Consider the following 25948-nt stretch of genomic DNA (forward strand, 5'->3'; position numbering starts at 1 on the left):
TTTTGTTCTCCATTACTGTAAGTACTGCAGGGAAACAGGTTTTCAAGGACAAGGTAGGTTTAATATTGTCTGATTTTCTTTTCTATTTTCTTTTCTGTTTCTCTTTTCTTTTACTTCTAAGAAGCTAGGCAAAGAAAAACTGAGTTTTGTCATTTCTGCTAGTTTTAACGTTAAAATAACTGTGAGGGCTGGATAGACACTACCTGATAGCAAATGCCTACTTTCCTCTGATGAATATCTCAGACAGTATTTTGATGGCATATTTTTTCTACAATCTGAAAATAATTGTATTTTAAAATTCGCAGTTTCCAGTACTGGTCTCATCCACATAGCAGTATTTTGTTTGTTAAGTTAAACCTGAATTACAGAATTGGAGAGCCTGTGTTACTTTCTCTTGAAAACACAGTTAAATGGAAATGTTTGGATTTTAGGTCTTTGCATCCATAGAGTAAAATCACTAAATGGAGTGAACTCTTTTAGGAGTACTGCATTTAGGCATGAGTAGAATGGATGTATGTCAGTGTCCTTTCTCTTTCATGATTTTAATACTTTAGAAGATTTCCTATACACAATTCCCTGAAAATGCTGCAGGAACACAGTCATAATCTTAGCCTCATAGCACATCCAGCATGAAAGCAGTAATTCCATTCCATATATTCCAGCTGACAATAATATCTCTCAAAATCTTTCAGGAGCAAAGCTGGGAAATGAAACTCAGAGGTCTACTTTAATGTACTATTACTCAACACAGACTTTCCTTTAACAAAATATGGTCATATTAAAAACAAAGTATAAGTTTTGGTGTTTTTTTTTTTTTTCAGTTACAAACCTTTCTTTTCATTGGCTATAAAAATCATAGAGGAATCAAAATATGATAAAATATGTGTTACTCATCATCAACAGATTACTGGACAGTTTTTATTCTCATCTAGTCACCTCTCTAATCAACTGCAGTAGCATTTCAAATTTTGAATTCCTGACATGTCTATCCCCTGTGGAAGGCTGTTTGGGTTCAGGCTTCTCTGAGAAATAACTCGTTCTGTAGAACAGAGAGTAGTAGTAGCCAATTTTCATAGAAACTTATAAACTACAGGACAGGAAGGAAATGACTTCACACAAAAATGCTTTAATTTTCCTAAAGATTTTCATCAGTAATCTGCACAGGACCTATTTGAGATGTGGAAGGAAGTTTGAAACGTCTCTGGAGAAAATAGGACTGTTCTGCTGCAACTGTTTTTCTGAAGAGAAGCAGCACGTGATACTTGCACAGGTATAAGAATGAGGAGAAAAACACATTACCAATAATAAATTTTCAGTTGAGAAAATAATAGTCGCAGCATTTTTGTTTAGTAATTACATGTGAATTTCAGATGATGTAAGAAAGGAAAGGAAAGAATCTGCTTGGATTTAGCTGACAGAAGTGGATAGCTCAGAATTAGAGAGATTCCTCTGAGCTATATTTTCAGTGAATGGAAAAAAGTAAATATGGTGAAGCCTTCATTCATCATGTCCTAACTAGACTGAATAAACTGGTTTAAAGTAGCTGGGTTTATTTTCCAGGTAGTGTTAAGGCAGCATAGAATTACTGGTTCCCCTATGAGCATCTATACAGCTTTTTGGTAGGTTTAGGTAAGACAAACTCCACCTCTCACCTAACAACATCTTCAGAGTTAGTCTGGATGGTTAAAGTAATTTAATTGCTTTTTAATTTTTTTTTTTTAATTTCCAATATCAAGTCTGTTATTTAACATCTTTTATAAAGTATCTGGTCAATTATATCTAAGATTCAACAGTTTATACTTTTTTTAGTTGAAGAATGACTGAAGAAAAGTAAAAATTCTCTTGGGCTCAAGACTCAGGTGAGATCCTGTCCTTCCCTGCTAGTAATGTTGTTGGTAACCACAGATGGTTGCATATTGGTGCTGGGATCCCCGATGTGGGAAGAATGATGTGCAGAACTCCATGATATCAGAAGGCTAATTAATTACTTTATTATACTATATTATACTAAAGCTATATTACAGTAATAAGAACTATAATCACTACTACAAAAAACCTGTGACTCTCTGCCAAGAGTCCCAACACAGCTGTGACCTAATTGGTCAATCAATCCAAAACACCATCACCATAATCCAATCAAGCAATCACCTTGGGTAAACAATTTCCATACCACATTCCACATGTGCAACAAGCAGGAACAGTAAGTGAGATAAGAATTGTTTTTCTTCTTTCTCTGCTTCTCTCACAGCTTCTCTCAGGAAAAACTCTGAGAAAGCTAAGTGTCTGTTCAGAGGACGTGTGAATACCACAGTTGCAGAGCCAAATTTTCTTCTCTCTGATATTTTTCTGAAGCTAAGGTGCCTACATTGTTTCTGATGTCTGCCCAAGAGATGGAGATAATCTAAGTTGACAAAATAGACATAAACAAACAAATAAATTAAAACACTCTATGTACTTGAAACAGCGGATTGTTATGCAGTAGTGTGCAATCATAATTGTCACATCTCTCAGTTAAGTATCTTCATGAAAAGAATGTCAAACATTTCAAATATATCTAAAGATAGTAAAATATGTGAAAATAAGTTATTTGTGTCTGAAACAAAGTATGCTTCAGAGGATATTAACATACTTGCATATGTATTTTACTATTATCATCAAATAATACAGGAGGCAGTTCAGAAGGATGAGTACAATATAGAGAAACTAAACTGGTTTCTGCATCACAGCTCACAGAAAAGACTAATAAGAATACGGTCCTACAATTTTTTATGGAAATAAACATATGCAAGTGACAAATATGGGGCATTTCAAATAGGAGTGGTTAAGCAAAAAGACACTAGAAAAACATAGCTAGTCCTCAGTATAAACTGGAGGCGGAAAAATATCAGTGTCTCTTTGAAATAATGAGATAATGTCTCTTTGAATAAAAGTCTCATGAAGACTTAGCTCTATTCCAGGTGTTGCTAAAAATACAAAGGTAATGCTGACAGTGTTGGATGAACTGAGTAGGCTCAAAAATAATCCTTACAGAAAGGGTAGTGGTGTTTATATACTTTACTAGAATTTCTTTGACATAACCAGAGAAATATGAATAAATAAAAAATGAAAAATAAATGCCCTAAAACCTTGGAAAAAAGGTCCAATCAGCAACAGGTATAGAGAGACTCATACATATTCACAGCATATGCCTGAATGTTTCCTTTGTCATTGAACACTTCAACTACTTATTGGCCCTCACAAGAACCACGTTGTGAAGTGATTTAAAATCAGAATAACTCTTTTTTTTTTCTTTAGATTTACAGCATTGCTAAAAGCTTGAGGAAGTCCATGTCTCTAAGACCCTTGCACAGCACCTGTGATCATTTACTGCTGCATTTACCCAGCAATTGGGAAGACAATTTCTCTATTCATTTTGTAAATGAGGAAGTGAAGTGCACAGACTTGGTTGGCCCAGGGTCATAAAGTGAATCTGTAGCAGACCAGAGAACTGATCCAAGCTCTCCATCACCTCATCAAGTACTGTAATAACTGAACTCTCAAAAGCAGTTTTTTAAATATATATAAACTTACACATAAATTGGATGTAAACAACTCTATGCTGAGAACTTAGATACCTCTAGTGACTAAGTATGGGTCAGTATTTACTACAGCTATGGAAATAGCTCAGACAACTCTTAGTTGCTAGCCCACACTGCCATCTCAGATGAGCTTGTCCCACTATTTCTGATAGAAAACAAAAAAAAAAAAAAAAAAAAAAAAAAAAAAAAAACCACCAAAAACAAACAAAAAAAAACTCCTGAGAGGAGCATTAATTGTAATGATGATCACTTGTTCAAACCTACTCACTACAGAGCCCCACAGGAAGTGGCATTAGAATCAGGGAAAGGACAGGGCATGCTTAGGCCAACACTGCCATTGAAAGAAATGCTGCTGAACCAAGCTCTTGAAAAAGTTTCACCCTTCCTTTTGGAAGAGAGAAAGATTTCCAGAAATCCAGTAGTACTTTGACAACTTCTTCATAGCTTAAAAAATTTCTCTTTATTTCCAAAGTTGTGAGAATCAGATGCGGAGTTTTAGGGCTAATGAGAGAGGTAAATGCAAATGTTGTGTGTGTGGTGCTTAAACTCAATGAACAGTGGTTGGATTAGACTCGGAAAGCTGTGGCCCAGTCCTTCAATTCACAGTGATAGCTGTTGAGGTACTGAATGTTCATAATTTCCTGTTGATGTTCTTGTCTTTTGGTAGGGGAGAAACACACAAGGAATTCATTCAGGTTGTGAGTTAACTTAAGCAAGCTGTAAACTTCTGCTTCAGCTTTGTCTTGATTTTACACTAATTATAGGGATATTCAGGCCTGTTTCTATCACGTTCAGTGCTAATAAGATTCCCCCTATCCTTGAATCCAAAGTACTGGAAGAGATTAACAGCCAGTTTCAATTTCTAACTGAACAATACATCATTGCAACACTTCTGCAGGGAATAGCTTCAGGAAACAGTCTCGGGGTTAGATTGTAAACAGCCAGCTGTCACACAGAAGAAAGTGGTGGACATCTTATTTAAATTATTAGTGCTTTGTAACCAAGGGTCAGAGCACTTAATACAAGCACAGCAGAGAGAACTTTGCCACCCTGCTCATGGCTGTAGAATTTACATTCCACTGTAGACTGGGCCTCAGCTAAACAAGGGGTCTAAACAAAGGACACCATGGTGACTGTCTCTGTTATTAATTTCTACTAAATCCCTATGCTTGAGTTGATTAAAGAGTCAGTTAGATCCCAGTCACATCTATGGCTTCAGGAACCATGATAGATAATCCTCATGGCCCAACAGAAATAAAGTCATTGCCATCTTCAAGTAAGAACAAAACAACAATACTGAAACTATTACAGTCAGATTTGCCAAGCAGATAGCTAAAAATTGCTAAACAAGCTTGCAAAGATATGTGTTATTTGAGTTTTTCAGTCTTTCTACAGAGTGGACATGGGATATTCTTTCTGTTTGCAGGCATGAATGGGACAGCCATTGAAAATTTTGCCTGTGTCATTTTTAATGTTTCCTTCATGAACTGCACCTGGCATGTGGGCAGGACTGCTACAGAAGACACCCAATATTTCCTGTACTGGAGACCCCGGAAGTAAGTAGGTCTGCTTGAATATTGGGAATTTTTATTTGTGGTTGGACATGTGACATTGTCAGTATTTTATTGATACAATATTTCATGTAAAGGAAAGACGATGTCACGGAATGCCAAAATTACATCAAAGATACCTGTGGAAGGCACATAGGATGTCAGTTTCAAAACGTGACAATAGAAAATAGCAATGCTTATTTCCTGGTAAATGGGTCCAGAAGTGGACAAAGCATTCAATCATATGAGAAGAAGATACTGCTATACCAAATTGGTAAGCATTTTTTGTTGATTTAATTTTCAGTTATATGTTAAAAGAATGAAGAATTCATCCCTGGGAAAAAGCATACATTTAAAAAATATTTCTCCCCATAATAGGTTTGAGTTTTTTCACTTTTTCTCAGCCCTAAAGTATAAGAATGGACAAAAACTAATAAATACAGAAATAATTTGGAATCATAGATTAGAAAATTTTGAACATTTCAATCAAATATTTATTCTTTGAGAGAAAGGTGTAATTTTTTAGAATTAACTAGCTAAGGATTCCTATCTAAAATCTTGGTCTTATTATCTCGAAATGCTGTTCATCCACATAATGAAAAGAACCAGTTACCTTAATGCTGTGAGCAAAAACTCCCCTTTTTAAATGGAAGAATGTTCATTTAAAAAATCTGTTTAATTTGAATACAGTATTAAAAAAACCCTTTTAAACCCAAGAAATATAACCAAACCTGCAGAAATCATATGCTGAATTCAGTAAAATGTAATAAATGGCTTGTGGGTTTAGTTTTCTTTACTGTTGCAGCTGATCCTCCAGGCTCCTCAACTGAAATGTTAAATCAGGGGGGTCCTGCTTCAGAATAGGGGAACGATATAGAAATTCTGCTAAAGTTGCATTACATTTTTTTAGATCAGTTGCTTGAACATCTACCTATATTTTTAAAACAGCAGAATGAAGAGAGCTATTATTAATCAATAGTATTTCTGATTATATTACTGTAGAAAAACTCACCCCTCCATTAAATGTCACAGTGAACTGTACAGAAGCTTCTCACAGATGTTGTATTTGGTGGCAACCACCTCGCACAAGTCATGTGAAAAAAAGTAGTTGTTTCAAATATGAAATTGTCATAGAAAACAAGGTAAGAATAATTATGACATTTAACAGCATTTTGTTTGTCTCTATTTCCACACATAACACTATACAACCCTGTTCTCATCCCCTCCTTTTGAAAGGTTGAATGAATATGGAAAGTAATATTGCATCCTCCAAAAATAAAGTTCAAAATATTTGTGAGCTTATTGTTGTTCCAACAGTGAAAAATTAAAAAAAAAATGAGATATAACTTAGCTAAATTAAATATTTAAGAATGCAAAAGATACACAGGCAAAAAATGGAAAAAAATTGTCCGAGTTGATTTGTAAATTTTAGATACTTTGTTTTAACAATTAAAATGTAAACATTTTGTCAACCTGAGACTTCTTTTCCTTTGTTAAGTGCTTTGATGCTCAATTCTGCAACCAAATTTAAATGGTGCAATATTTCAGAGCATCAGTGGAGAGGAAAAACCACTTAGTGGAAGAACAGCTTAAATTTCACAGTCTTTAAAAGAAGGCATTTAAAATATTACATACACTTTTTCTTTCTGAAAATCAAACATCCATGAGAGAAGACCCTTTGTTATATAGTAACAAAAGAATAATCCTAAAAATTAAACTTTTCTCTTGTTGCTAGGCTGATGCTGAGAAAAACACCAAAACCGCATCAAAAACAGTAAGCCTGTATTAATCTAAGATTTATGCTATATTGAAGTTTCTTCTGTATCAGACCGTCCTGCAAACAATTTGGTTTGGTTTCACGCTACCTCTTTGAATGTACTGCACATGCTCATTATTCATAAGTTTTCTAAATCTGAAGTTTTAAACTGTTTTTTATAAAACTTGGTACAAAAACACCTGCACATGTGAACTTTGATATTACTTCACAAATTTTCCATTTTACATTCTTTTTTACATCCTAACAGATTCATATATATGTAAAAATATGGATCATGATTCTGTGTAACACAAAAAATGTGGGGGATTTTTTTTTTTTTTTAATACTCTCTGGAAAGGATTGAGATGTAAAAGGCGAGAAAATATTACCTCAAAGATGAGGCCAATATAAAGATGGAAGAAAAAAAATATATAATCTGGCTATTGAACTCTACTTCGGTTTTGGAAATATCCACCGTAACATTAAAGTGCCAGATATTTAAAGAATTTTTTCTTTAAGTCCCATTGCTTAGCAGAGTCTAAGGAGCCAGGGAAGCATACAGCAAATTTCATCTTCATATTACCCAATAATAAAAATGTTCAAACAAGAGGAACTAAGATGAAACAATTTAAATTACTAAGTGATATTTTTCTAATTATTTCACTCTATTCTGTTCACAGAAAGATTATATAAATGTAAAATATAAAATTTTATCATAATTATTTAAAAATAATGCAAAAATTCTCATTCTACTTATTTTACATTTAGACAGCAATCATTGAAGATAACTCCTACCTATATGAAAGCTTCAGTTCAGAAAAAAGGTACAGCATCAAAATCAGAGCAACAGATGCGGGCTTTTGTTTAGTAAGCCCAAACTGGGGAGAGTGGAGTACACCTGTGGAGTTTGGTAAGAATAAAAATCCCTTCTTTGACCTTGTTCAGTTATTACCTATCTGCTTCATTTTTTACTTCATGCTTACAGATGGAACCACATTGATAATTGCACATTAATTTGTTTGGACAAAGAGAGACAAAGAATTGCCAAGTCTCTTACTATTAGGGGGTTCTCCAGTCATTCTTGGGAGACAGTGCTTCTTGCACAGGGATAGTGAATGAAGAAGACCTTTTTGAGGTCTGTTGCCATCTGTTTTACTTCTTCCATCTCTGCCCCTGATTTTATAATCTCTTTTTTCCTGCTGTTGTTGTCTGCCACCTTGGATATTTAAATATTCTGTAGGACTCAGTTCCTCAGGTTTCAAGTTTCTGTGGACAGTCCACATACTGTTCAGCCACTCTATTCCTTTGCATGCTACAGGGCAATGAGGTGCTGAGCAAAAGAAATCATCCCTTCACGCAGTGTTTCACATCCTGATGCAAAACAGATTGCACATAGCTGTGCAATCATTCGTGTCATGTGATGCTAACCAACACTTTGATGATTGCTTGATTTTCAGGAACACAACTTATGTCTACTTCATCATATGTGCTGTTTCTGATACCAGGGCTGGCAGCAGGTCTCACATTTTTCCTTTGCATAACAGTGTAAGCCTTATTTCTTGTGCAAAAGTTTTATTCTATAGTTGAAATAGCATTTCTTCCCCCAACAGAAAATTTCTGGCTTCTTTTTAAAGGAGACAAGGAAGGGAGAAAATTGACTCCCTTGAAAAAATTGAGCTATACTAGGAATCATCTGCTGGATGTTCCTAAAGTATGCTTTATACTTCTGATTCCCAACTTTCTTATCCACTTGATTAATATAACACAATGCTTTCCAATACTGGGCCAAGGCCTTATATCAGTACCTCTTTCCCACCCTCAGACCCTGCAATGTAGAGGGGTGGTGCATGAAATTTTTCCCATGTTTTGACAACACTTTCTTTTCACATAAAGAAACAACTTCCCTATGAGGCTTTAGTAATTCATAAAATAAATTATTGTCATGAAAATTCTAAACAACAAAATTATAATATTGTATTCAGCCTGTGTAATTTTTAGCTACTTTTGAATTAGAAGAACACTACTTATGTCTTAGAGAAATAAAATAGTACTTCAGGAGCATTGTTATATAGTATGTGTTCATGTGTTTGCAAACTAAGTCTTTTCTTCACCAAACATTTTTGTCAATGTAGAAGAGCTTATTTGAAAAAAACATCTGCTACAGTACCACAGCCAAGAGACCCATTCCATGAACCCTCTCCAATGGACTTCCAGGTATGCTTTCTTTCCATTTGCCTGAAATTTAAAAATTTAGTCTCAAAGGTATGACCTGACTGTCAGAAAGATGCACACAAGTAAGAATCAAATTTCTTTCTTTTTCTTATTCTTGGGATATGGACAGAGAAAGTCCACACACAAATAACTTGTGTGTTTTACCTTTTCCATTACGAAATAATTGTCATCTGTCCACCTGGAGAATTGGAGAAAATGCAGTTTCACCCTGCTGTCCTTATAAGCCACATGCTATCACTAAAATAATGCTGAGCATAAGTTTCTCTGCACAGCAATAATGCAGAAGCAGGAAGGGAGAGAAGGGACAAAGAAATCTTCAGTAGTTTTGCCATGCTAGTAGCTGGCAATGATGCTAAAGGAGGCAAAAGTTTCTAGGGTATGGTAAGTGGGAAAGTAGAGCAGAATGTTGAGAGGTGCTAACTTACGTGGAACACTGGAATGACTCATGAGAAGGAACAAACAGATGGACACTGCAGGAACTGCCCTTCTAGAGAGCGTGTTGCAGTTTGCTACAATTTGCAAAGTCTTTAGGTTGGCTGCAGGCAAGTCTGGAAGACAAAATTTGTCTGCAGAGATACACGGAATTACTGACGAGTCTTTATAAATACTTTTATTTTCTCTTCCTTCATCATGTTATCTTTTCTATGTTTTAAAAGATGATTTTTCTAGCTTTTGAGTTGAAAATACTTTTTTCCTCTTTGGGAGCTATATGGAGGGAAGATCTAGACATGTCTGCCTTGGTCTTCTAATTGACAGAGTCCTGCTACAGGTTTTATACAATAAATAACAAATTTGAATGACAGGAGATTCATAAATCATGACCTTGTGACTAATCTCATGCATGAAACACTAACAAAATGTTATATTCTTCCTTTAATAGACAGAATATATGAATATATTAAAACAAGAAGAAACTGAAGAAATAACAAATATTGAAGAAATGATGGAATGCAAGTGAAATGAGCAACTTGATTTTTTTCAAACATATATCCCTTATTGTCAAAAATTTAGCAGTTTTTTATATTCTCTCACTCCTGGAAGCAGGGAGAAGAACATTGGCTGTAAAGCCAATTGCCCAAGATCTTATCTCTAATAGCCTCCTTGTATTTGGTTGCATTTTCTATGAATAGTTATGTTTGGACTATTTCTGGTTTTTATTATGATGAATACTGCATTATTTCAGAAAAAAAAAATATTTCAGTAATGCTTTGGAAGCTATTTTACTGTTTTTCAACAACATGCAAAAGAATAAGTAACAACTAAACTTAAGGGGTTTATTCAGTATCTCCATTGGTTCAGTGTCTCAAAAAAGGTACAGCCATACTGAGATTGTGATCAGGAATGAAATTTGACATCTGTATGAAAACCTGCTGTATGAAGACCAGCCAAGATCAAACCTCTTAAGATCACTTGCTCATATAAAGTGAGTACTATTAAAGAGTTCTGGATACAATCTTCCCATAAGTCTATTTGTTGCCTCCTGTTTTTCATCCCTTCCTATCTGTATTAGATGAAAAAATTACTTAATATATGATTGCTAACAAGTAGCAGATGTACATATGTATATGTACTGAGTGGGAAATGTTGGAAATTGAGCATTTGAACTCTCCAGCAGAGGCCTGTCACTTGCTAATTGTAAATGGTACAGGCTAGTTGTGTGTTTATGTAACACCCGGATGAAACAGCATAACAGCCTGAATCCTCCAACTATTAAGGAGATATGAGAGAAAACCCTCAATTCGGGTGCTGATCACATATTTTGACTTTCTATTTGCATGAAATTGAATATAAGTCAGTCCTACCCTGGCAGCCAGGAGGGCCAGCCTTGTCCTGGGCTGCATCAGGCACAGCATTGCCAGCTAGGCAAGTGAGGGGATTGTCCTGCTCTGCTCTGCTCTGCTCTGCTCTGCTCTGCTCTGCTCTGCACTGGGGCGGCCTCACCTCAAGTGTTGGGGGCAGTTCTGGGTGCCACAACATAATAAAGATATAGAGCCATTAGAGAGGGTCCAAAGAAGGGCTACAAAGATGATGAAGGGCCTTAAGGAGAGGCTGTATGAGAAGTAGCTGAGGCCATTTGGTCTGTTCAGCCTGGAGGAGACTGAGAGGAGACCTCATTGCAGTTACAACTTCCTTGTGAAGGAAAGCAGAGGGGCAGGCACTGATCTTTTCTCTCTGGTGACCAGTGACAGGACCCAAGGGAATGGCCTGAAGTTGTGTCAGGAGAGGCTTATGTTGGGCATCAGGAAAATGTTCCTCACCCAGAGGGTGTTCGGGCACCAAAACAGCTCCCCAGGGAAGTGGTCACAGCACCAGCCTGGCAGAGTTCAAGAAGTACTTGGACAACACTCTCAGGCACATGGTGTGACTCTTAGGGCTGTCCTGAGCAGGGCGAAGAGTTGAACTCAATGACTTTTGTGGGTCATTTCCAACTCAGGGTATTCTATAATTCCATCAAGTCTCAAGATGGTTAAAGTCATAGTCATCTCAAGTAGCTGAAATCCCATAATGGAAAATAAATTATTCTTAGTGATAAAATTCAACTAGACCAGGTTACTGTCAAGACACCATCTTGGAACTAAATTTTTCTATGGTTCTGTGCTTCTAAATGAGCTTTCAATAAAAAAATTATTTTTAATGTCTTTTTAAAACAGAACCAGAGAAGGATCCTTCTACTTAAGTTATATTTGCCAAAAGATAAAAACACCTGCATTAAATGGGAAAACTAAAGCCAACACTCACTGTAATCTAAGGACAGTTAAACAGATACAATCTACTGGATCCGCTCCATCTTGCTTCACACAGAGTTGATCATGGCCATTGGTGCACCCCTTACATCCCCACTGCTTTCACTGTGAAAGCTGCTGAGACAGAGAAGTCATTAAGAATACTTGTTCACTACCAGCACACTAATAGGAAAACCATAAACCATATCCATGAAACAGTGGAGGTGGTAGTAGGTGTGGAACTAAGGTATCACTTTCCCATCCCTGGGCAAAGACCTCAAAATCAGTGGGAAAGAATGGTCAGGCTTTAGAATCTTTTAACTAAGTGCCTTGGATGCTCACACAGGAAGAAGTCCTTTATTCTGGTCTCCTATAGCTATTCCTCTGTTCTGTGCTAAAAACTAGAAAGTTCTTGATGCAAGGAAAAAATTAATGGTCTTGTCTACCATTTGTATTTTTGTGACATACGCAAAAGCTGTAACACACCAGTACAGCAAAACACCAGACAGCTCTTCTGAACACTCCTGTTTTTGTTGGAGCAATAAATTATTCTTCAAGTTTATGTGAGTTTTAAGAAGCATTTGGTTTGATACTGTTTCTGCAATGACTTCACTCCCTGTAGAGCCAAAAGTCTGTAAACAGTCCTAGTGTCTCTGCCCAGGTTTCTCTTCTCTCCTTTATTCTTTTTTCTCTTTCTCTTCCTCTTTCTCTTTCTCTTCTTCTCATTTTGCTTCCCACTCCTGAGTGATATCAAGGCCACTCAAGTTGTCTGGTCTCTGAAAAATGACAGACTTTGGTAGCACCCTTAGTAGCACCCTCTTTGCTTGGGAATTCTTAAAATATGTTTCATCTGTTTGCATTTTTGAAAGCCTTAGGTAAGGAGTTTGCTTAAATATAGACAAGAAAAGAAATCCCCTGGGTAGAACAGTTCCCTTTTCTGCAAAAACACCACTGACCTTCCGGGCTGTTTGGATTATTCTGCTGCAGTAATTCCAGTTTAAAGACAAAGTAGCCAAATCAAAACTCCACTCTTCCTCACTGTGTTTCAGAGATACATAATCTGAGAGAGCACACAAAAACACACTGCTTCCCTGCTGCCTTCTCTGCAGGCTCAAGTGATCTTCAGAGTGGGAGCATGATAAAGCAGGCAAACGAAAATTCTGACTTCCTTAATTTTCCAGAGTCCCATTTGAGTCTCCATGATATTTCTTACAGCTCTGATTTTATTACTTGGATACTTGTCATTCCCCTTCTCCATGAAATGCAGTATGTTACCACCAAAAAAATTGAGTGCTTTCTTCCAAAGATGAGGACACAATAAACTGTGGGCTTTTATATTTTTTGTGATCAGAAGTCCTTTCTTCTGTCTTTACAGCACAGTCAGTGTTAAAAAAATACATACATGGTTATGTATGGGATTTATTTAATCTGGAAGTACAGTGAAACTTCTGAAAATGGACTGCTTTTTCCTCTGAACAACTGTAATGGGCTCAGACCTGATGTCCAAGCTTTCATTTGCTTTGTCTATTGACTTCTATAATGAGATAGGGGTAATCATAATAATTCTCACCAAAATGAGCTGCGTATTTGAATAAATCTGCTTTTTGGTAGAATATCCACCTATACATACATGCTTCTCATTCCCACCCTTTGTCTCTTAGATATGCTTCAGAAAAACTTTGTCACATTTTTATTCTCCACTAGCATATGAAGAGAGTGAATGTCCGTGAATTGGTCCTTATAGAGCCAACATTGCCTTAGGTCTTTACCTCTGAAACCACAAAAGACCAGGCAAGGCTCTGTTGATTGTCTCATGGTTCTTGATTCTAGGGATGACTGAAGTTCTGGATGCTCAAAGTGAGTTGTTCATCTCCTCAGTTAACACCGAGTTATTAACAGATGTGATTAAATGCATGAACACAACCATAGAGTGCCACTTAATACATCAGTTCTTTTTTTGTGCCTTGCTCTATGCTTTTAGTACTGCATGTTTTTTTCTTTTTTTTTTTTTTTTTTTTTTTTTTTTTTTTTTTTTTTTTTTTTTTTTTTTTTTTGTAGTAGAGAATAATTTTGCAGTCAAAAAGTTTCCAATATGATGAGTAGACTTGCTTCACTTCACCTGTTCACTTTATACAACATGTGTTGAGGAGAAGAAAGCATGCCAGATATGCACTTTGTGGTGTTAGCTGGCCTCAGCAACAACTCAGTATAACTAATATTTACAATAAACACGAGATAATGAACCCAGAAAATGACTGCCCACTTCTAGCGCATCAGTCATCAGTTTCACTCTCCAGCCAGATCCAGGAAGAAGAAATACTCATGAGCCTGGGCATTTCTGGGTCTCTAGAAGGTCTCCAAGGAAAGACAGCACTGAGCTACCTTTGGCTTCCTCTCTTGGACATAACTATATCCTAGACATCTGTGAATAGCTGATACATAAGAACTACTGCTGATATGGTTAAATCATTCCATATGCCAATAAAGAAGCTATGGGATTGAAATGACCTCAGCATTTTCATAAAGGCAATTCCTGGAGCATCCTGGAAGACTGTTGGGCAGCAGGTGATTTTTGCCAAATATAGTAGCCAAGAAATGGGAGTGTTAGAAAAGTACATGGACTGTTCTCTTTCGTACAAGTTTTTAACTCCAAGCAGAAAGGATCTGCGTGTTTTTAAGAAGAAAATATTGACATATCTAGGTGTTTGAAAAATGTAATATTTTCTAGTGATGCTTCAATTTCAATGTGAAGAAATGAAATTACTTTACATGTATTTTAAATCTCCATATTAAGCAAATTACATTGCTTCTGTGAAACAAAGCCTTTCAGGGTATAAAGGAGCTTTTGATGTTTTATACTGTTTATAATAACCCTCTTCTTTAGAAAATGTATGTCTGTGACCCAAGAAGGTAAAAAATGCTCAACAGCAGGGCCTGGAGCAGCTGTTTGTAGTTGGAAGCTTACTACCTGCAATTTTTTTTCTGTTTTAGTGGCAGTTTGTAGTTTAACTGTTTTCACACTGGGAGAAATGAATTGAGGACAAGCGCACATCACACTTTTTAATAGTGATTTATCTTATCTGAAGACATCATATCCAAGACTTTAAATCCCCTTTTTTCATCTGCTTAGAGAACATTTACAGTTTACATTGTCATTTCCCTGAGAGCCCCCACAGACCTGGCTATCCTTGCCCAGTCCCTGGAGCTTCCCCCATCCTGCCAAGCTGGGCCCACCCTCAGACCCATGGCCCATCCCAGTCCCCAAGGATGTGCCTGGTGGTCAGGCTTGAGGCAGCCCTGGGCCCACAGCTGCCCTGATCTTGGCTGGAGGTGGGGTGGGCTGGGACTGCCAGGCCTCACCTCCATGAAGAACCCCCATCTTCCATCCCCCAGAGATGGCTTGTATGGAGACATGCTTTGTACTTCTCAGTATTGTTTAGAGCTAGAGAGAAATACCTGTAAAAGTAAATTGATGCACTTGCTGGATTCCCAAACACCACCATACTCTGGTGCAACAAAAGGGGAAATTTAACCAGCTAACTTCTTGTTCACGTTATAAGAAATCCCGAGTTGGGCAATCACAAAATTTGCTATGAATCAGGGGGGAAGTGATGAACATTTATTTTGCAACACTTCCGATGCTAAGATGGTTCCCCAAAACACAAGCAGCAAGGGAGACAGCCCAATTTATAGTTACACAGCTTTTCAAAATACAGTCTTTCCATCTTCTCTGAACCTGAAGATTATAATAGAAAGATAAACAAGGTAAAGACATTTTGAAATAAAAGGTAGGTCCATCTTTTTCTTTCCAAATTTTTTTTTGTTTGTTTTGTTTGCTGAGGTATTTACTGAGTCTCTAGGAAGTCTGAGACTGGAGGGGTGTCTGGATGTCTGAGTCAAAATCTAAAAAACTGTCAGAGGAATATATGGAACTAAGTTGAATGAAATTTTTTTTACAAATAAAGTACCTGCTGCATGCTAAGAAAGATCCTAGACACAATTTTGATTTTTTACTGGGTTTAGTACTGAATTTTTAGAAGTGAGAGACTGTTCCTCAGTCATAGAATCATATTCACGGAATGATTTGGGTTGGAGAGGACCTTGAAGATTATTTAGTTCCAACCCCTTCAGGGATTTGTTCCAGTACACCTGGTTGCTCAATGCCCCAACAAACCCAGCCTCGAATACTTCTACATCCTTGAAAGCACATAACCAACGCCCTCAGCAAACTTACCACATTGACATTCAACATTGGGTAACTTGAGTTGATGGATATTGCTGTGACCTATTTTGATATTTTCTGCTTGCAGCTATTTACCCAATTGCCTGACATCTACTCATCCTAAACTTTGCATATAGCAGATAGAAAAACAATCTTTAGACCTTAAAATAGCAGCCATCCAATGTATATCTATAAAGTTTATGCAGTGTTCCTGAGATCACCAGCTCTTTTATCACACAAATTGTTTTGTTGCAGCTATAATCACATCTTTGGAGGATTTATCCATAAAAATTCTTCATTGGATCTCTCAGGGCAAATATCTTTCAGTGTTAGCAAACAAAATGAAATAAGTCATTCCTAAACTAAGCAATAACCAGATGGAGTCTAACATACCTAAGTGTGTGCCATGATCCTCATGTCATATGATTTTTCCTCATCATGGATATTCCTGTGTTTGCAGGCATGAATGGGTCAGCCATTGAAAACTTCTCCTGTGTGATTTATAACATCTTCCTCATGAACTGCACTTGGCAGGCAGGGGGGGATGCTCCAGCAGACACACAGTATTTTCTCTACTGGCAGAAGTCAAGGTAAGTAGGTCTGCTTGGGACAGGGAATTCTGAATTCTCATTCAACACATCACAGTGCCTGTGTTTAACGAAACTATTTTGCTGTATGCAGAGAGGACAATCAGACGGAATGTGAGCTTTACATTAAAGATGAAAATTGCAGAAATATGGGATGTATCTTCCAAAATGTGAGCATAGGGATTGAAAAAGCTTACTTCCTGGTGAATGGGTCTAGCAAAGACTCCCTAATCCAGTTCTATGATGAGTACATTGACCTATATAAAATAGGTAAGTAAATAATTTATTTCAGCTTTATGTTAATTATTGCATGAAAATAGTAGGGCATTTATCCCTGAGAAGGAACTGTGTATCCTGTCTCACCCAGAGTTGAGAGTAAGAGACTGTGGCTTCCTCAAGAAAACCTATTCCCCAAGCAAAAGATAAAAAGGGGAATTAAACAGGAAAGCTCCACAGCTGCATTCTTTCTCAGATTCTTTAGCAATCAACCCTTATGAGTTTTAGGTTTTTCCTCAAGCCAAGTCCACAAGACTTAAAAAACTGTACTTTCCCCTGCTGCCCTGTCAGTGATGGCCAAACACCTCTCAACAGAAGAGAGAGGAAACTTTTTTGAAGTTTATCTGAGCACTAATTTCTGGTTTTCTTTGCCATTGGGGATGACATACAGGACACCTTATCCTAGAGTAAATGAATTAAGACATGTACAACATACCTTAGGCATGTGGTGCTGTACTTGAAAGCATCCTGTGCAGTTACTGTTACTGCAGCAAAGTCTCACTGGAAATGTCACAAATGGTTCTGGTATTGTGCTAAAACATTGAACAAAAAAGGCTTCATTCTATAAGAAGAAATTGAGCTGTAATGTTACTCATGGCAGATAAAACAAGATTGTTCTTTGACCGAGTAGCCCATCACAAACAGGTCAAGCCTGTCCCTAAAGACTGATGTAAAGTAGTATTCTAGCTGTTGCTAAACTTTCCTCTATCAACCTTTTGTCACCCTTTCTGCCATGAGTGACTGTCTTCAGCTGTTCCAATAATCAAGTCATTGGCAATGATCAAAATATAAATAATATTAATATCCTCATACTTTTGCTTACATCTGTGAAGTGAGGGGCAATACATGAAGAAGTTGGCTAGACTATTAAAAATTAAGTGTTTTTCTTAAATTTGTGTGGCTATTTCTTTTGCAAGGAGGGAATAAACTGCATAATTCACAACAGATTGAAGGCAACACTTCCATATCACAGAAGTATCATGGGGAGGCTTAGGGAAAAAAAAATCTTTGAATTTCTTACTTTAGGGATAGAAGCAGCTGGTTGAGCCACAGTAATAATCATTCTCTTAAAATAAAGACAGAATTTTACCTCGCTCCTCTAGAAAAATAAATTGAGGGGATTGTTTCTTTCTATGCTCCTATATCATGTTCCTTGTCTTACTCCCTTTTTTTTTTCTCCTATGATCTTAGAAAACTTTGGTCTTTCAACTATTTCTAATAGTTGAATTTAGAAAATTTTGGTCTTTCAACTATTTCTAATAGGTCCTAAGAAAATAGGTACAAACAAGTATCTTTCATAGAGGTGTTACTTGCAATTTCACTCTCTTTCATCAAATCAAAAAGTGATCAAGGGATTTTAATTATTTGAATTCTTGGTTATATCATTTCAGAAAAGCTCATGCCTCCATCAAATATCACAGTCAACTGTGATGAAATTAAAAATGATTGCATAATTCAATGGCAACGACCCCAAATAAGTCATTCTAACAAAGACATGTGTTTTAAATATGAAATTAACATAAAGTATAAGGTAAGAATGTCTTCACATACACTTAACATTAATTCATATATTTGCATTTACCAAAACACATGAGTGAAAAGTAAATAAGTCTCTCTTCTCTGATGTAGCTTTCCCCATACATAGCACCCTATTTATTGTGACTGCACTTTTCAGGTCCATACCAAATCCTGCTCTGCCATACTGCCTCATTTTTACTTTTTTTTAATCCCTGCCTCCTTGAGTAAGACACTGCTGGAGAGACACTGGGTGTCTGGGACAGTCCCAGAGGAGAAGCATGGTTAATCAAGATTCAAATATATCACAGCTTTGCCTGTGACAGCACTTAGAAAAGGCACTTCTTTCACTAAAACTTGTTGCAGTTGCCCTGGATTGGAGTATTTCCAGTGGAAACTGGATCTCTGTGGAAGAGCAGAGCTGGGATTTAAAGAGTGGAAAGAGAAATGTGTATTCACATTACAATTTTGAGTTAATATAAATGAATTAAATATCTCCATGTATGAAATGCAAATAGCTTACCCAGATATAAGCATCACACCTGTGGTCCAAAAGTTGAAGATTTAATAATGATAAACAAAAGGAAAATAAATGTGAGAGAAAGCAGAAAGGCAGCGTGATTAAGGACAGGTCAGTGGTGGGGTGACCTTGACTTGACAAGTCTTATGGCAGCAACAGGGAAGGCATGAGTTTGCCGGGCTCCTCTGCAAGGAAGATTTAAATCACTGCGGCAGAATTGCACCAAAAGGCCACAGGGTGGCACACAGAGACTACAAAGGAAAAAAATCTTCCCGAGCCACAACCAGATTTGGCCACCTACTTAGTGGTTGATTCAAGGCATTCTGGAATTTGGAATTTCTTAGTCTGGGTTGGGTTTACTATTTCACAGACGTGTCTTTGCAAGCCCAGCTAAATGCCGTGAAACAGCATTACTTCTCTGAATCACTTGGCTGTTCTAACAAAGAAACATTAATGAAAACTCTGCCTGACATTGGAATAAAATCTATGGCAGTAAAGCAATACATACTTTTTAATAACTTTTAATATATGTAATACTCATTTTATAAAGAATACACAATCCATACCTTGTCTGAACTTTCTAGCTTTTTTTCATCATCGTTAGCAGTTTTCACCAAGCTAATTATGTCAAGGTACAGCAATTATTCCAGCAATTGAGCAGTGTAAGCTCCTTTGACACTTATCAGATGCAGCTATAATCATAACTTTGGAAGATTTATCCACAAAAATTTCTTCTGCCTAATTTATTGCTTTATCACTGACAACTCTGCTGGTCTGTCCTCTGATGCCTACACACAAGATCTCTTACTGGTTCATTATTTATCCCAAGACAGAGCCCTGTGCACACCAGGCACTCCTTTATACACTTTATAGAAGGCCCAGTTGCCCAAACCTGTTTGCAAGGACACAATCACCCTCCTTGGTGAGATGTATCCCATGCCTGCCCAGTAGCCCCTCTTTCTCAAAAAGGAACCCAAGGTCATAGAAGACAAAGCCCTGACTGTGACAGCAGTTATTCAGCCAGGTGTTGACCTGCTGGATGACTGCAATTCTGCTCAAGCTTTCCCTTTCACTGGAAGGCCTGAGGAGACACCATCTGGACTTCCTGCTCTTCACCATCCCCCTAGTGCTCTGTAATCAACCCTGAAAACTTTCAGGTTACCCCTGCACCAATAAAGAAGAACAAGGGGTTCATTGACCAGATATTTCTCCTAGATTGATCCCTGTGCATAATTTAGCTTGACTGCAGATACTAGAAGGTGTCCTGGACAACAGATTGCTTTCTAAAATCTTAGAATGGTTTGGGTTTGAAGTGACCTTAAAGGCCATCTAATTCAATCCCCTTGCCATGGCAGGAGCACCTTTCACTAGACCAAGTTACTCAGAGCCCCATTCAGCCTGGCCTTGAACACTTCCAGAGACATCCACAGCTTCTCTGGACAGTCTGTCCCAGTGCCTCACCACCAGCACAGTAAAGAATTTCTTCCTAATATCTAATCTAAACCTACCCTCCTTCATCTTAAGGCCATCCCCCATGTGCTATCAATACATATCCTTGTGAAAAATCCCTCTTCAGCCTTTCTGTAGGACCCTTTAGGTGCTGAAAGGTGCTGGAAGCTCTCTCCAGAGCCTTTTCTTCTCCAGGCTGAACAGCCTTCTGTTCAGATGCCACATGATCATGCATGCAGTTATTTGAAAAAAAAATAAGTCTGGATTAATTGAGTTTTGTTCTAAAATGGTGTGTTGCAAAATAATTACAAAAATACAAAACTAGTTGTCTAATGGAGAGAACATAGTCTGCAGTCTTAGTTGTGTGTGGTCAGTACATTATGTGGTAGTTTTTATGGCTATTCAAATGAAATGAGCAAATTTTATTCTATCTATTAAAAAAGTAGTGGACGACAACCTAAAATAGCTGTGAATCCATGCTAGTTGCAAATATTTTCATCTAAAAGAAAACAAAATAATATTTACATAATATTTGCAATTACATACAATGGCATTTATTGTAATGTTAAAACATTAGATGCAAACAAAAAAGTTTATTTCATAGATTATTTTTTTCCTGGTGTCTGTAAGAATAAACTTATAGTTTTCATTTAGGTCTGGTTTGCCTTATGTTTCAATCTGAAATTAAATTTATATCTCAAATGTGATGAAAAGGAAAATGAATATCTTTCCATAGTAGAATTAATTACTATATAAACTTGGCATTGTAGATTAATTCAATATTAGATACTAAATATTAGACAAATAGCTAGCACTTCTTCTGAACAAACCACAAAGTACATAAAGAGAATGCAGAAAAATGGGACAGTAGATAAAAATTAATTATTATTGAAACATTAAACAAGGAATGATAAAAATAAAGTTAGTTGCTTTTCTTTTTCTTTCAATTTACAGGATAATCCTAAAGGAAAACCCATATATACTTCCATACAAGTGAGTCTGTATGTTTATTAATCAGCAATACATGTTCATTTCATTGTCAACTGTGAAAAGTAAATAGTATGCAAATAAGTTTAAATCAGTATGTGCTCAGTGTCCTATGCTTTATAGAAACCTTATTTATGGATTTCATGAATACATCAAACTGCTAAATCATCATGGCATGTGCAATTTATTATCTATTCAGGGGCAGAACTTTATTGCTTTTCTGTAAGTATTTTGAAAAATCTCCCATTTTTCATTATATTGTCCACTCTCCTTCTCAAATATTTGGAACAGACTTTGAAGTTACACTTCACTGACTACAGAGAAAAGATAAAGTATCTCCTAGGAATTCAATTTTTTTATGAAAAACATAGATCACAAAAGTCCTTTTGGGTTGAAGGCTGTCATCCAGGTATGCTGCACCTCCTTTTGCACATCCACCTTTATGCAAAAGCCACCAAGAGCAAGAGTATTACATTAAATTCTGGTAACACTGAGTATTGCAGTCATCTACTTATTTTACAGGTTTGGCTGGAAAGTTATGCTTTTTCTGAAAATTCATAATGCAGAGACTGAGGCAGGTGCACAGACACCTTATTCCTAAAATCACTCAATTCTAGCAGTACTAAAATGAGATGGTTAATGTTTTTCTACCTCTCTATGTGGAAGTTATCAATAAATCAAACCATATCATAAGAAATCACAGGTTATACTTTTATAGTATAAAAGATGATATGCTTCTAAATGTAAAAAGTTACATGAGTGTCAGGTTATTTTTGAGATACGTATTTGTGTACATATTTGTGTATATATTTATATATTATATAAATAATAAGAAAGATTTTTTTTCTCTCTGTAACAGCAGTCTTCTTTAATAAGCAATGCTTTCATAGCCTCTTAGAAGTTTCACTGGTAAATGGCACATGCATATTGTCAACACAGGCATGGAACAAAGAAAAGCATCTCAGTTTTTTGCGTGTTTTTTAGGAAGGGGGAAATAGTAACATATTTCTAAGATCAAATACAAGAAAGAAGTACGTCTTGAAAATGAGAGCAGCTGGCAGTGCCTGCCTCGTGAACCCAGCCTGGGGGGAATGGAGTGTACCTGTTGAGTTTGGTAAGAACAAATCCATGCCCTGGGCTACTCTTCTCCCCAGCAATGTCCTGTCTACCTCACACATTGTCACACACCTATGGACACACACATGTAAAAAGGATTGGCAAACATTTTGCTTCACACCACATGACAGAGAAGAGTGGGGAGAGACTTAATCGATTTCTTAACATTCAAACACTGGAAATAACATTAAAAATTACACCTTTGCAGCTGTAGTGAGCTCCTGCTTACTCCAGGGGGTGAACAAATAGCATCAATATTAATTCTTCCCATCAGACATTTCTGCTAAAGTGATAAATGACAGAATTCATTTTTATATTGAGTGAAACCTTTCAGACTGACATTCACCACAGTCAATCACCACAGCAGATGTTTGACACAGCATGAAGTTCAGCAAGACTGAGTTCAAGGTGCTGCACCTGGGTCAGGGCAACAGCTGGTGTCAATATAGTCTGGGGGATGAAGGAATTGACAGTAGCTTTGCTGAGAAGGATTTGAGGGTCTTGGTGGATGAGAGGCTGGACATGACCCAGCAATGAGCACTCACAGCCCAGAAAGCCAAATGTGTCCTGGGCTGCATCCAGAGCAGCGTGGGCAGCAGGGTGAGGGAGGAGATTCTGCCCCTGTGCTCTGGTGAGACCCCACCTGCAGTGCTGCATCCAGCTCTGGGGTCCCAGCACAGGAAGGCCTGTTGGAGCAAGTCCAGAGGAGGGTCACAAGAAGGATCAGAGGGCTGGAGCACCTCTCACAGTCTGAGGAAGCTTGGGTTATTCTACCTGGAAAAGAGAAGGCTCCAGAGATACCCTGTTGCACTTGTCCAGTACCTAAAGGGGCTACAAGAGAGCTGGAGAGGGATTTTGTGCAAGGACACGTAGTTATAGCTCAAGGGGGAATGGCTCTAAACTGAAAGAGTGTAGATTTAGGTTAGATTTTAGGAAGAAATTCTTCACTATGAGGGTGATGAGGCACTGGCACAGGTTGCCCAGAGAGGTTGTGGATGCCCCATCCCTGAAAGTATTCAAAGCCAGGCTGGGGCTCTAAGCTGGGGCTCTGCTCTAGTGGAAGGCATCCCTGCCTATGGCAGAGTGGCTGGAATTAGATGATCTCTAAAGGTCACTTCCAACCCAAGCTATTCTAAGTTCTGCAATTCTATGATCTATTTCTCAAATGACTACTACTACTACTACTACTACCACTACTATTACTACTAATTTATGAATGGTTCTCTTTCAGGAAATGAGGAAATTATATATTCTTCAGTATGGATTTTACTTGGGGTAGCAGTTGCAACACCCTTAATGGCAATCATCACAATTTTTTTCTGCAAAAGGTAACTAAATTAATGCATTTATTTTATTTTCTCTGTGTGTGTGTAACATCTAAAGTTTTTAAACAAATAAGGTGGAGGTGTCTCTGTAGGATAGGTAAAAGAAACCCCATAAGTGAAACAGAAAAAAAAAGTATATTCTCCTATATGATGCACTTTGCATAGAAATATACAGTAATTCAGAGAAGATACAGCTCTCTAAACTTTTAAGAGTTAAAATTTTCCCCCCACTTTTTACTGCTCATAGTAACACAGCAGGACAAATTTCTTTTTCCATCAAAGAAAGAAATTTACCACTAGTAAATCTTTAATCAAAAATGAATCTATTACCTTCCAAATTATTAATGTTTTCCTGTCATATGTTCATTCTGTGTTGAGATTATGTATATTTTTCAGTTCACTTCTAAGAGTGAAGAGGAATATAAGAGCTGGTTCAAGGATGCAATGGTGTTGTCACATTACAGTTATTAAATTTTAATTTTGTATTAAATACATTTTGATTTCCAGGACTGGCTGTTGGAAGGCAGCATTTCCACAGATCCCAGGACCAAAACCTTCTTTTTTTACACTGACTGATACAAATTCAGAGGTATGTTCTCTTTCTATTTTTATATTAAATGTGTGAAATACATACAAACTCTACTGGCTGAATTTTTATACAATAAGGAACTTATTACAGAGGATTACTCTTCTCTTTGCCATATTCTGAAGAAAAATTAAAAAAAAAAAAATCAGCAGGTGAGTTTTTTAAGGGAAATCGAATGCAGTGCTCTTCTAGAACCACGGAATTTCTCCCATTCCAGTCTCACGGGTGCACAGGCTCATGCTCCCATTGGTAGATCCAGGCAGCAGAAAGGGCTGTTCACTTTCCCAACACAAGGACATGGACAATGACACAACAGGGCACAGTGAGGCAGCCAGAAACAAAACCAGCACGGCTGCCTCTACCAGCACCTCGTCAACACTAGCAGCAGCAGTCTCTAAAATAGGGTCCTAGACATCACAGTCCTCCTGCTACTCCCCAGCCGAGCAGGGCTGAACTTGCCAGTGAGATTAGCACATCTCCTCGCTCTTTTCATCTACAACCACCATAAAGTAGGAACTTCTCACACCTGATCCCAGTGTCTGAGCCCTGTGTCCCTCCATGTCCCCCCGTCCAAGCTGTCCCTTGAATCCCTCCAGGTGCACACGTCACCTACTTATCGACTAGCAAGTTGCACATGCAAGAAAGAAAATAAGGTGACACAGAAAACAGTTCAAAATACGATTTTGTAAGGAAACAGGACAGACTGTGGTGGTCATCCACAGCAAAAATAGGTTAAATACTCTCAGAATTGTGCGTAAGTAGAGGCTAACCTAACATTATGTATAAAACTGATGGAAGTTTTTATTTTCCTTTCAGCTGATGGAGAGCAAAATACAGTCAATAACATCTGAAAATGAAGAGATAGTATTAGTTGCTGACCTCGTGAGATAACCAAGAAAAATGGAGGAGTCTGAAAGTGCATTTCTTAGACAACTGTATATCCCTATGGAATAATATATAGGCTTTCTTTACTTTCTTCTTTTTCCTGTATAAAAAAGTGATGCAGCCAAGAGAGAATGATACCTCATATGTAATCTTTTTAAATGCTATTGTATTTGCTTTTAGTTTTGGCTAATTTTAACTGTTTGGATATCTTCTATTTTGTAAATATGATTGGAATATTTTATTCAACAAGTTTTAGTTACATTTTAATCTTAAGGAAAAATAATTGTCTTTTGGTCTCATATTAGAAAGATTAATGATTAATTTATTCAGATAAATAATTTTTTTTTAATTCTGATGCCTGAATTTCATTGTTCTACTGTTAAAAATGGGTCAGTTCATACTAGAAGTTTCTTTGGAGCTCTTCAAGTACACATGGGAAACTAGAAAAATGAGATTCACTCAGATTTTTACACTAGACATTTGAACATTGCTATTTGATTATTAGACTAATTTTATAATGGTACTAGATATTTTATTATTAGACTAAACATTCCTGGGACTATTTTCTTGCAAAGGGGCCAATTTACATATAAGAGTCCAGACACACTCTCTTAAACCCCTAAATAAAGTGAACAGATGCA

At 37.1% G+C, this 25948-nt stretch overlaps 1 protein-coding gene across 1 annotated transcript; it reads left to right on the plus strand.

The window, feature by feature from the left end:
• LOC128783851 (interleukin-5 receptor subunit alpha-like) lies at positions 1 to 25575 on the plus strand. Its single transcript, XM_053934988.1, has 16 exons — positions 1 to 53; positions 1142 to 1270; positions 1810 to 1859; positions 5005 to 5134; positions 5227 to 5402; positions 6131 to 6270; positions 6864 to 6902; positions 7653 to 7794; positions 16522 to 16651; positions 16743 to 16918; positions 18316 to 18455; positions 21363 to 21401; positions 22380 to 22509; positions 23743 to 23839; positions 24344 to 24425; positions 25239 to 25575. The coding sequence occupies exons 4-16, from the start codon at positions 5007 to 5009 to the stop codon at positions 25311 to 25313; spliced, it is 1494 nt and encodes a 497-aa protein (XP_053790963.1). The 5' UTR covers positions 1 to 53; positions 1142 to 1270; positions 1810 to 1859; positions 5005 to 5006; the 3' UTR covers positions 25314 to 25575.
• The last annotated feature ends 373 nt before the right edge of the window (positions 25576 to 25948 follow it).

Source organism: Vidua chalybeata, chromosome 2 (assembly GCF_026979565.1).
Source record: "Vidua chalybeata isolate OUT-0048 chromosome 2, bVidCha1 merged haplotype, whole genome shotgun sequence".
NCBI lineage: Eukaryota > Metazoa > Chordata > Aves > Passeriformes > Viduidae > Vidua > Vidua chalybeata.